The sequence below is a fragment of the Lolium perenne genome, chromosome 7, assembly GCF_019359855.2.
Source record: "Lolium perenne isolate Kyuss_39 chromosome 7, Kyuss_2.0, whole genome shotgun sequence".
In the NCBI taxonomy this organism is placed as follows: domain Eukaryota; kingdom Viridiplantae; phylum Streptophyta; class Magnoliopsida; order Poales; family Poaceae; genus Lolium; species Lolium perenne.
The window spans coordinates 117,131,381-117,143,604 of NC_067250.2; the positions used below are offsets into that span (position 1 = coordinate 117,131,381).

A 12,224-nucleotide genomic window follows, 5' to 3' on the forward strand; every position below is an offset into this window, starting at 1 on the left:
ACCGCCACCGACACCACGCCGTCGTGCTGTCGGATTCAAGAGGAGCTACTACTTCCGCTGCCCGCTGGAACGGGGAGGTGGACGTCGTCTTCATCAACAACCGAACGTGTGACCGAGTACGGAGGTGCTGCCCGTTCGTGGCGCCGGAACCGATCGTGATCAAGATCTTCTACGCGCTTTTGCAAGCGGCAAGTGATCGTCTACCGCAGCAACAAGAGCCTCATCTTGTAGGCTTTGGAATCTCTTCAAGGGTGAGACTCGATACCCCCTCGTTGCTACCGTCTTCTAGATTGCATCTTGGCTTGGATTGCGTGTTCGCCGTAGGAAAATTTTTGTTTTCTATGCAACGTTATCCTACACAAATCATGGGGGGGGGGGGGTGGCCCCCCTGACATGCACTAAGCTATACCACTGTCGCCCATATCTTTAAGGCCAAGGAAAATGAAGAGAGCATAGTAAAATACTCACCTACTGACCGTACTATATTCAACACAGTAAAATACTCACGACAATATATACTCACCATGGTAAAATAGTCACGACGACATTAATATAAAACAACCAATCCCACTATGTCATATGAAATAACTAATGACTATATTCAACGTTACAGATCACACACTGCGTGTAGAAGTGCTTCACATGTTCCTTTATGCAACCAATGTGTAATAGGTGGTTTCACTGTAGCACTGCCACCCCTCCCCCATGGCGGCGAAGTCGTCGATATATACAGTGCGGACGGAGAAAAGCTTACCACGGAGAAAAGCTTACCACAACGTACTCCACCCCCTAGTGTGGGTAAGATGTAGTCATTACCCCAACACGCCCTGCTCTGACCCTCGCCTAGATTTAAAGGAAGAGGCAATGTATGAGATAGATCCACATCACGAGCATGCAGACACGCATGTGCATGGAATCATGGAAATCAAATTGGACGGGGTAAATTGAACATTAGGTTATTTGGAGGGACCATATAGGCAATTTCTAGAAACTTTGGGGACAATTGTGCATACTATATATATATAAGGATGGCACCCGCAGGTTATGGGTACGGGTAGAGCCATCCCATACCCGTACCCGTCATCTTCAATCTTACCCGTCACACATACCCATACCCGTCAATGGTATAAGTTTTTTTCATACCCGTCACCCGACAGAGTAAATGGGTATCGGCGGGTAAAATATACACACGCTTACAATGCATTAAATGGATCAAAAAAATATAACATGGGGCGAAGCGATCCTAAATAGGGTTCTAATCCTCACTAACCTACCAAGGATTGTCAGATCATAAACCGTGAGGTTCAACCAAGAAATGTGAAGGCGTGGTTAGAGGAAATATGTTGTGGGTATACTTTATGGGTATATCAACGGTATGGCCTAAATCCGGCAATCCCGGGTGGCCCACATATGGTGATGTGGCATGTGGCCCATCGGATGGCCCATTTGCTGTAGATCGAGATGGATGAAGACCAGCCCAGGAGCAAGAAGCTGGATCTTAGCCGGCCTACGAAGGAGGCCGTATCCGTGAAGGCCCATGAAGTATCCGGATCCATTACTACCTTGGATGAAGGCGGATCCTTGACGTACACGGCAAGATATTGTACCGTAGTTAGGTAACTTGTATTCCGGCTAGGACTCTCTAATGTAAACCTTAGATCCGTGCGCCTTTATAAGCCGGATGCCGGGAGCCCTAGAGGCACAATCCCATACCCGTAATAACTCTACCCGATGGGTATGATATTTTCCATTTACAAATTTATGGGTAATATTTTGTTCCATACCCGTACTCCTATTGGGTTTTTACCCGGTTGGTACGTGGGTCATGGGTACCCATTGCCATCCATCTATATAGGGGGTCTTTCATGAAAGGCTGCTTTAGAGGGGGGGCATGGCCCCAACTCGCCTCCCCTAGCTCAGTAGTTCCGTCCATGTGTCATTTGCGAACGGTTCATACATGGGGCTCTTGTGCAAGCTAACAACGTGATGCCCTTGTATGCAAAAAAAAAACTGCACATATTTGTTGAAGAAAATTCGTCTATACTATTCCCTCCAATCCATTATAAATGTTTGGGATTTAGTTTATTTTTTAGCCAATCTGAACTAAACCTCCAACACTTAGTATGGATACGAGGGAGTAACATTTTTAGATGTAAATAATCGATAATTATTCCTATATACTCATAGCCTTCATTTCGTTGTACTTGTACACTAGGGGTGTGTTTGGTTGGTGCCCACACTAACCCTGCCAAATATTTGGCAAGAGTTGGCTGCCAATATTTTGGTCAAGAAATCCTTGGCCCACGTTTGGCCAATTATTTGGCAAGAATCTGTGAGTGGAAGGGCTAGACAGCTGTTGGCAGCCAAAATATTGGCTACAAACCAAACAATGAGCAATACTTGATGGGCAACCAATTGTTTGGCGTGGCTACTTGGGGAACTAAACCAAACACACCCTAGATCCGGTTTGGGAACAAGTGGTAGGAGAACTTGTATTTGTCCTTAAAAGATGTCGAATACACCCCTTTGAAATTCTATAACGCATATGCCATGTATTTGTTCTTCACTCCCATTCAAATAGGGCTTCTTAGATGACATCTTCTTGTCGCACACAAACACAACGAAACTATGGCATCAATCAAATTGGAACAAGAACACCGGGAGGCTGGACAAGAGATAAGATAAGATGCAGAGAACATATCTAGTGCTACCACCCCTTTGCATGCTACCGTGGTACCGTACAAAAAAAAAAGTATTTTATACGTGTCAAAAAATTATACGAAAAAATGTGAGTGCTCATGAAGCATGTTCCTACAACATCTCAAAATTTCATATCCAAAATCAACATGGACACTGAGAAACAAAAAAGAGAAAATCAGCATGCTGATTTGTCATTTTCTGATTTGTCTTTTTGTGACACTAGCTAGCACTATTCATGCTGATTTGTCATTTTCTGATTTGTCTTTTTGCCATACACTTCGAAAGGCCATGCGTACAAACAGTGGCGGACGCAGGAAAGAATTGGAGGGGGGCACACCTCCAAAAAAAAAATTTGCACCCCCTAAGTTGTGAAGAACGTTTGCCAAACTAACAATATATAAGATAAAGTGATTGTAAACATTGAAGTTTAATACATATCAAGGTTTAGGAAAGCTGAAAGTGCGGTGGCCTCCGCTCAGAGCTTATGCATTTAGTGAATGCTTAAGCGGTGGTAAAGCGTTCTTAACTTAGTCAACGGTAGTTACTTGCGAAAATTAGGAATTTCACGTCAAATTTTAGATCAGGGAGACAACGGAACGGCTGAGAATTGCTTGCAGTAGGGATGGGCCAGCGGAGGAGCAGTTCCGTCGCCGGCGACTTCGATGGTGATGTAGATCGCAATTAGGAGGAGATGTATCGATGATGGTTTTATAGCCAGATTGCGCGCGCTAAACCCCGCGCTCGTGCTAAAAGTTACCGCGTCCCGGTAATTTTCCGCGGATCCAAAAGTTTCCGCACGTAACGTTTCAGGATTCTTTTTCAACTCTTATGCGTGCCTAATCACGATTAAAAAATACGTATAATTAATTGTGCCTAGCGATTAATATAGCCGCTTCGGTCCTAATCGATGCGGTAACCCTCCGCTCCACGCTTCATCGCGCTTAAGTGATTTTATTTCTAAAAATGTCAAACTATTAATTTTAACATCAGTCTAAATTGGGGCAATTTCAAGAGACCGGCTTTTGTGAACCCGGGTGTATGTGAACCCGGGTGTATGTAAACTATGGCATCAATCAAATTGGAACAAGAACAGCGGGAGGCTGGACAGAGTGAAGATGCAAACCTTTTAGAATTCTGTGGGCCTGGCACCTTGCCATAAACTTCAGAAGGCCGGCGTACTGCGGCAAGAATAGTGGCGCACAAAAGCCCACCTAAGGAAGCTGTACGAACCGCACAGACATGTAGACCCACATACCCTCAACTCACCCACATACCATCTCACCATCGGACGGTCCAAACCATCTCAGTCGCGTCCAGAAGCTTCCTGGTTGCGTCATCTCCTTCCTCCTAAACCCGTCCGCCCGCCCGCCTCTATTTCTTCCTTACAAAAACCCTAACCCCCCTTATCCTCTCCGCTCCGCTCCTCTCCTCTCCTCCCTCTATCTCGGCCCGCGTCTCTCCCATGGAGCCGGCGCTCGCCACGACTCTGGGCGCGTCCTCGGTGGCGGCGCTGCGCCCGCGCGCGGCTAGAGCCTCCGCCCTGACCTCGGTCGCCCCGCGGGCGGCGAGGTGCGCCAGGGCGGTGAGGTGGGAGGCGGGGAGGAGCAGGGGCAGGCTGCTGCGCGTGAGCTGCGATGCCGCCGTCGCGGAGAAGCCCACCGAGGAGGAGGACGCGGCGGAGGAGAAGTTCGAGTACCAGGCTGAGGTGAGCGGTGGGGTCGGGGGTTCATTGGTTTTGGTTCTACTACTTGTATATGCTGTACTGTTTTATACTAGCATTTTAACTGCTAGATTGTGACACTTGGTTTGAGTTAGGTGAGGATGTTGAATTTTCCGCATGATTGGAGCGTTGGCGCATTTATGTTTAGTTCCTTTCATGGGATTTAGTCAATATCGTTTGCTGGAGTTAAAGATAATCTGGAGTACTAGTATAGTTCTTCTGATAAAACAAGTGCTAAATCCGTACGGACGAGCTTAATTTTGTACTCGGGCTGCCTGATGACGAGACATGCTATGTTTGTGCCGTGTAGGTGAGCCGCCTAATGGATTTGATCGTCCACAGCCTGTACAGCCACAAGGAAGTATTTCTTCGGGAGCTTGTAAGGTAAGCAACCCATTCCCGAGATATGCAGCTCGATTATCTAAATTGTTGTTCTATAATTTTCTTATTTGATGTCATGACTTCTATGTCATTTACTTGTTTATTTTTTCCGTGCAGTAATGCGAGTGATGCATTGGACAAGCTGCGGTTCCTTGGTGTTACCGATTCAGCCTTGCTTGCTGATGGCGGTGACTTGGAAATAAGGATTAAATCGGACCCAGATGCTGGAACGATTACTGTCACGTAAGTTTGTGTTTCTAGTAGATGCCCTAGTTGTTATTTTCTTCTGATAGATCGAGTGACAGAGTTTCCTGATGACTTTTTAGTGACACTGGCATTGGGATGACCAAAGATGAGCTCAAGGACTGCCTTGGTACAATTGCTCAGAGTGGCACCTCCAAGTTTTTGAAGGCTCTCAAGGTGGTGTATAGTTTCTTCCACTTCCTTACTGGATACATCTATGATCAAGGCGTATGCTATATGACATATGTGTTATTTAGTCATTTCTAATGCCAATTGAATCTTTGTGCAGGAGAATAAGGAAGTTGGGTCTGACAATAGTCTAATTGGTCAGTTTGGTGTTGGATTTTATTCAGCATTTCTTGTAGCAGAGAAGGTATGAAATATCTCTTATATACTATCTTTGTGAAAATGTTTTTCATGGGATGTCTCCTTTAGTCCTTTCTTCACATGGACTGTATTGTTTTAAAATGTGTGTCCCAGGTTGTGGTGTCCACTAAAAGCCCCAAAACTGACAAGCAGTTTGTATGGGAAGCTGATGCTGACAGTAGCTCTTATGTCATCAAGGAAGAGACTGATCCTGAGAAATTGATCACCCGTGGAACTCAGATCACTCTTTTCTTAAGAGTAAGTTAACCTGATTTGTTATAAAGTGGATCATTTTGTGACAGAAAGCTCACTTGCTTTTTTACTTACGCAGCCTGATGATAAGTATGAGTTTGCTGACCCTACAAGGATTCAAGGCTTAGTTAAGAACTACTCCCAGTTTGTGTCATTCCCCATATATACATGGCAGGAGAAATCAAGGACTGTCGAGGTAGAGTATTCATGGTGTTTCCTGCTAATTCTGTACCATTGATTTGACCTTTCATTACAATGTATCACCTTTTCGTTCTTTCACTTATGTGACCTTGTTCCACAGGTTGAAGAGGATGAAGAGCCAAAAGAAGGTGAAGAGGCAACTGAGGTTAGTTATCCTGAAAGATCTGCTTCTTGTACCCGTAATTTTAGTAGTGACTTTACTTACTTTTGCAACTGCTACATCTTCCATGTACAGGGCGAGAAAGAGAAAAAGAAAAAGACCATTACTGAGAAATACTGGGACTGGGAACTGGCTAATGAAACAAAGCCTATATGGGTAATTCTTCAGCTACTTTCCTGGTCACTGCAACTTCTGTCCTGCATGCTTTGATTTATAGCTGTTTAGTTCTTTTGTTCTCTTCCAACAAGGATTGATTTCTTATATGCCATGTAATAATTACGAAATCCGTCTGCTTCACTGGGTTCAGTCCCAATGTATACGCAAGACAGCGATCAGTGGCATATGAGGGATGTTGCAAACATTCTGCGCGGTAGATGGAATTCTGCCAAAACCAATTGCATGTGATATATGATTTCTTATAATGAAAGTAGATATTTGAATTTAGTTTCCTTCATGCAGATGAGAAGTCCAAAGGAAATCGAGAAAACCGAATACAATGAATTTTACAAGAAGACATTCAATGAGTTCTTGGATCCTCTTTCCTACACCCACTTCACGACAGAGGTGAGTGAATTCATTAAATAGCACATTGTTAACTGTTCTGGACGTTGAATATTTTGTATAACACGATCTTTGTGTTACCAGGGTGAGGTGGAATTTAGGAGTGTTATTTACATTCCAGGAATGGCACCGCTTAGTAATGAGGAGATAATGAACCCCAAAACCAAAAATATCCGGTTATATGTCAAAAGAGTATTTATCTCCGATGACTTTGATGGTGAACTGGTACATGATCTGGCACCACTTAACATAGTACTTCCTGTTATTTCTACTATTCATTGATTTAGGTAAAACCGATTTCTTAGTTCAGCATGTATTTTGCAGTTTCCTCGATACCTGAGCTTTGTAAAAGGTGTAGTTGATTCAAATGACCTTCCCCTCAATGTTTCCCGGGAGATTCTTCAAGAAAGCCGAATTGTAAGTGACAGAAAATGCAGTTTTTTCTACATCTATTACTGACATTGGCAGTAACTTATGTTTTATGTTTTTTAATATTCAGGTAAGAATTATGCGCAAGAGACTTGTCAGGAAGACATTTGATATGATTGAGGAAATCTCTGAAAAAGAGGACAAAGAGGTAGAACCGTGCCTTTTCCTTTTCATCCTTGTTTGTTCTTTTACTTGGTACTGAACCTCTGTTATTTGTACGCAGGACTACAAAAAGTTCTGGGAGAGCTTCGGAAAGTTCATCAAGCTTGGTTGCATTGAGGACACGGGAAATCACAAGCGCCTTGCCCCACTCCTACGCTTTCCCACTTCTAAAAATGAGGAAAATATGATTAGCCTTGATCAATATGTAGAGAGCATGCCGGAGAATCAAAATGCAATCTATTACATTGCTACAGATAGTCTCCAGAGTGCAAAGACTGCTCCCTTCTTGGAAAAGCTGGTCCAAAAAGACATTGAGGTATGAACATTAAATAATGACACCTCAATAGTTGCTAATTGTTTCTTTGGTTGCTGTGACTCATGTTGCTTTTTATTCTTCTTAGGTACTTTACCTAATTGAGCCAATTGATGAGGTTGCCATTCAGAACTTACAGACCTACAAAGAGAAGAAGTTTGTTGATATAAGCAAAGAGGACCTCGAATTGGGTGAGGGAATGGTTGACAGTTTCTCTCTTTGTTTATACACCCTTATTTCCATCACATAATGTATATCTTTTTTTTTCAGGTGATGAAGATGAGGACAGTAAAGAAACTAAGCAGGAATACACTCTTCTGTGTGACTGGGTAAAACAGCAACTTGGTGACAAGGTGGCAAAGGTTCAAATATCAAAGCGTCTTAGCTCTTCACCATGTGTTCTTGTATCTGGCAAGTTTGGTTGGTCTGCGAACATGGAAAGGTAGGCTTTATGGATTAATTCCTGCATCAACAGATAAATGTGTTGGACAACACTGTACTTATTTCTGATGCATGCTTCTGAAAATTGACAGACTTATGAAGGCACAAACACTTGGTGACACATCAAGCTTGGAGTTCATGAGGGGAAGAAGGATTTTCGAAATTAACCCAGACCACCCAATTGTCAAGGACTTGAATGTAAGATTCATTACTCATAGCACTTTAATGATACCAGCTGTACCTCAGCTAGGCAGCTTTGTTATCAACAAGTATCATGAATATATATAATCATTGGCAGGCTGCTTGCAAAAATGAACCTGAGAGTACAGAAGCGAAGAGGGCTGTTGAGCTATTGTATGAGACTGCTCTGATTTCCAGTGGATATACTGTAAGTACAACAAATAGACTCCTGCATTTCGCCATCACTGCCAAAAAATGACTTCGCCCTAACGGTTGACTTTTTTTATTTACTTGAATGTGCAGCCTGAAAGCCCTGCTGAGTTGGGTGGCAAAATATATGAGATGATGTCAATTGCCCTTGGCGGGCGATGGGGGAGGTCTGACACTGAAGCTGAAGTAACCAACACAGAGTCGGACTCATCTGAAGGCACGGTGACGGAGGTCATTGAGCCTTCTGAAGTGAGGCCTGAGAGTGACCCGTGGAGAGATTGATGTGTGAGTTCTCTCAGGTATCCTTGTTAGAACTTCAATTTAGTTGTTCCGGGGTAAAATCATAGGTTAGAGAACATGGTTTGGCCATAAATCATTACAGGGTTCCTGTTGCTGCCCAGCATTTTTGTAGCTGTAGACTCACTGGCCACTGCCATATTGGAGGGGGTGGTCTTATGAATAAAAAAATATAATATGATTGCCGGTGCCTCAAAATCATCATCTGCCGCATCTAAGAGCTTTTGTGGGCGTTACTTGCACACCAGTTACTGACAGGCTGCCTTTCGAAATTCTTAGATGACTTTAGCTCCAAGGAACAGTATTTTATGGCATGTGTATGCAAATCAAAACGTCAGATGAAACCAAAGAAATAATTCCCCATGAAGGTGTTGATATTTGCATATGTTAGCTGGGCCTGCCTGTACCATCCAGGATCCAGCTAATGGAATGATTTTTTATTTATTTTTACTTACATTGCTGTGCTCGTGTTCAGTGGGTGCGTTGGGTGTTTTTCAGTGTACTACACTTTCAGACTTAAAAATGCGAACCTTAATACAACCTCCATCCCAAGGCTTAAGGCCTATTTTTTTTTCAGAAAGTCAAACTATGTTAAGTTTGACTAAGTTTTTATCAAAAATCATTAACATGAAAAGTACAAAATCAATATCATTAGATAGATAATGAAATATATTTTCATATGGTACCTACAAAATATCATATTTGTTCATAAATTCTTCTTAAAGTTTGGTCAAACTTTACTTCGTTTGACTTTCTAAAAAAAATATAGGCCCTAACCCTTGGGATGGAGGTAGTATATGCAAAGGAAAAAGTCAAGCAAGTATTAGATACAAACTTGTTACTGGCTCTGTGCTATTTTGGTTGAACCGGGCTGCTTATGGGAGTTAAAAGGGTACTCCTATTAAAGCCTAGTCTGTTTCAAATATGATCTGTAAGATCCGAGGAATGAAGGGGCCAAAACGAAAATGAATGTAGGAAAAGAAGATACATGAATTACATTAGTCTAAATAAATGGACTTCGCCTTCATGATATATTGACCTATTTTTCTAACTGAAGTAAACGGTTCTGATGCTTCCTCCTACTAACTTGCATAGTAGGCAAGTTAGCATGGGAACAACAGAAATCAGAGTTTCAATTGAGTTGCTCACATAACGAGAAAAATGCCCATTCCGTCTGGCTTGGCCTTTCTTTTCAGCTTTTGGTACGTAGCTGTTTCGCATCCTGCCATTTTTATCTCAGAAGTTTGCTCTCCCTGTTGCCTAAGTTCAGTTCGAACACAATTACACTCCAACAAAAGTAGTAGTAACTGAGGCAATTTCTCTCCCATACGGCTGCTGATTAGAGGAAACCTGGAGCATCGAGTAAGCAGAACTTTCACATATGAAACTGATTCTGTTCTGGCCTGATACTTGGATCCTCGGAAGAATACACCATTTGCACCGCACCATCGAATGATCCACTCAGTGTGTGATGGACCTGTTCAAGAATCAGATACTCCATCACTGCTTTAGTGATCAATGGCGAAACGTGAACACTGGTAGCTAGTTAGAGTCGAACTACGTCTGAATATTTAGATTGAGAACTCATAAATCATATGTTAAGGTTACTTATGAAAACTATATTCACAATATAATAAATTTATTGTGTTTATACATATATATGTCATAATAAAAATTAGTTGTAAAGTGAATCTTCAAGACTGCTAGTCCAAAGCATCTATATTTGTGATATGTGAGGGTACAAAATAAATCATGCCAAGCTGCAAACCTGGGTTGGCGGCTCCTGGGAGAATGACTGCATTAATGTTCTGAACATATCTGAATTGGCCATGCCATGAACATCGCCCTGGAGCAAGCCTGGTTGCGAAGCGAACGAGAGTCCCATGAGAGGAGTTGAAGGAGACCAGGGAAAGCGAAGAACCTGTCATAAGAAGCATCACCATGGTCAAGTGGCTGTTTCGAATGCAAATCCTGTTTGGAACGCAGGTACTTCGCAGGATTCATCCATATCTACAGGGTTAAACAGGGCCTGGAAACAAGAGGGGTGGAAGAACCGTGGGTGATTGCTTACATCCTTAGCGATGAGTGATTCTAGGTTGACACCAAGCGTCGGGTTCACCGCGGAGAGCTTCATCGCTAGAAACTGCATAAATAAGAAGGAAGAACGGTAGTGCATTTGTGCTCTATTTTCGGTTGCAGGACATCACCGTGAAAGAGATAATTATCGTACGCACCTCCACCTGCCTTTGCAGGGACTGGACATAGTTGATGATCTCGTCCAGCATCACCGCCTTCCCTGTGACCTGATAAAACACAACCCAAGAAACGCAACCTCATCGTCACTTTCTCCACGCCAAGCTCACAGATAAGATGCAGAAAGTTCAGTTTGCTAGTATGGCTTTTCTTGTGCTAGCTAGAAGACTCACTTTGTTGCAGCCAGGAACAAGGTCTTGCAGAAGCTTCATCCTTTCGCTGATCTTCTCCCTTCTCAACTGCGATGCCGGTGTGAAACGTGAGACTTCTTTTCATGATTTCTACCGAGTTTGAACTTGTTTTCATGTAATTTCGTCGTGTCAAGCAAGCAAAGCCCTAAAATCTTAAGAAATATGTTTTGATCGAAGCAGGGTGGGTACCTTTTCTGCGACGCTGTGCCTGTTAGTCGCCTGCCCGCTCCGGGCTCTGACATGGACGTACCCTTTCTTTGGCTCGTCGGCTTCTTTGGCTCCCTTCACTTTGGACGTGCCTCCGGCAGCAGTTGCCGCCGGGCCGGTCTCTTCGCCATTGGCGTCCTTGACGCGCTCGGTCTCTGCAGAATCGGCGGACACACTTGTCGTCTTTGCTTGATCCTTCAAATTCACAATGTAAGGACGCAAAGTCACATCTCACGACACTTAAGAGCAACAAGAAACTCCAGAACAAGAAAGGAAGCAAATCACCTCGTCTGATCTCTTCCTCTTCTTCAAGCCCAACCCCTCTGGTGGCCCAGCCCGCTCGATACCACCGGAGTCCGCCGGAATATGCTCATAGCAGGCAGACGCCGCCGGCGGGAAAAGACTTGCGCCGGTCATCGCCGTGCTCCGGGAGACGGACACCCACGCGAAAGAATCCATGTCGCGTAGTGCCGGCGGGGCATATGAGCTGGCCGTCTGGCTGTGCCATGCCATTGGCAGCACGCCATGACCAGATGAAGCGTATCTCTCTACTCCAACCCCGTCGCCGTTGTCATCATTCATCATCCTGCTATCTCAAGAAGACGACGAAGAGAGAGAAAGACACACACAGAGGGAGAGAGAGAGATCAAATCAAATGGATGTTCTTGGTTTATAGGAGGGTTCAGATTTTACGGCCTGAGGGAAGCTGTTTTCGAGTCTCTCCCTCCGCCTTTAATCATGCTGTTTTAACCTTCCTCTGCCTTTCGTTTGCGTGTTAATTACTGCTAGTAAAGCTCGTGCCAATGGTTGCTGCGCTTCTGACAGTGCCAACTATCATTAGCTATTTGTTTAATCTGCTGCGGTCTCAAACCTCGCTGTAAACCGTATCCTTTGTCCTAATTTTTGTTGTTGTACAATTGCTAAGCTTTCTTCATGATTGATCAACATTATGACTCA

General features: G+C 43.7%; 2 protein-coding genes across 3 annotated transcripts; one reads left to right on the forward strand and one right to left on the reverse strand.

Moving 5' to 3' along the window:
- Positions 1 to 4,069: 4,069 nt before the first annotated feature.
- LOC127323821 (heat shock protein 90-5, chloroplastic) lies at positions 4,070 to 8,820 on the forward strand. 2 transcript variants are annotated; one of them, XM_051351935.2, is made up of 19 exons: positions 4,072 to 4,405; positions 4,731 to 4,804; positions 4,919 to 5,044; positions 5,128 to 5,221; positions 5,334 to 5,417; positions 5,525 to 5,668; positions 5,742 to 5,858; positions 5,964 to 6,008; positions 6,099 to 6,179; positions 6,483 to 6,587; positions 6,669 to 6,809; positions 6,909 to 7,001; positions 7,084 to 7,161; positions 7,237 to 7,491; positions 7,577 to 7,679; positions 7,759 to 7,930; positions 8,022 to 8,127; positions 8,228 to 8,317; positions 8,413 to 8,820. In XM_051351935.2, exons 1-19 carry the CDS (start codon positions 4,163 to 4,165, stop codon positions 8,599 to 8,601), a joined length of 2,340 nt encoding a protein of 779 aa, XP_051207895.1. In that variant the 5' UTR covers positions 4,072 to 4,162; the 3' UTR covers positions 8,602 to 8,820. The 2 variants fall into 2 exon arrangements, with proteins under 2 accessions (XP_051207894.1, XP_051207895.1); XM_051351934.2 differs by having other exon boundaries at positions 4,070 to 4,405; positions 5,964 to 6,179.
- A 742-nt stretch (positions 8,821 to 9,562) lies between these two features.
- On the reverse strand, positions 9,563 to 11,976 carry LOC127323822 (transcription factor bHLH60). Its single transcript, XM_051351936.2, has 7 exons — positions 11,553 to 11,976; positions 11,250 to 11,462; positions 11,043 to 11,108; positions 10,851 to 10,919; positions 10,688 to 10,759; positions 10,385 to 10,537; positions 9,563 to 10,093 (listed from the first exon to the last, which is right to left on the reverse strand). Exons 1-7 carry the CDS (start codon positions 11,850 to 11,852, stop codon positions 9,992 to 9,994), a joined length of 975 nt encoding a protein of 324 aa, XP_051207896.1. The 5' UTR covers positions 11,853 to 11,976; the 3' UTR covers positions 9,563 to 9,991.
- Positions 11,977 to 12,224: the final 248 nt, after the last annotated feature.

Bases quoted from the DNA above. Each gene is read 5' to 3' on its own strand.
- LOC127323822 (XM_051351936.2), bottom strand. From the start codon at position 11,852: ATGATGAATGATGACAACGGCGACGGGGTTGGAGTAGAGAGATACGCT. The intron at 10,920-11,042 runs GTGAGTCTTCTA...GTGTTTTATCAG, and splicing joins TTGTTCCTGGCTGCAACAAA to GTCACAGGGAAGGCGGTGAT. The intron at 10,538-10,687 runs GTAAGCAATCAC...TTCTTATGACAG, and splicing joins AATCACTCATCGCTAAGGAT to GTTCTTCGCTTTCCCTGGTC.
- LOC127323821 (XM_051351934.2), top strand. From the start codon at position 4,163: ATGGAGCCGGCGCTCGCCACGACTCTGGGCGCGTCCTCGGTGGCGGCG. The intron at 5,222-5,333 runs GTGGTGTATAGT...ATCTTTGTGCAG, and splicing joins AGTTTTTGAAGGCTCTCAAG to GAGAATAAGGAAGTTGGGTC. The intron at 5,669-5,741 runs GTAAGTTAACCT...TTACTTACGCAG, and splicing joins AGATCACTCTTTTCTTAAGA to CCTGATGATAAGTATGAGTT.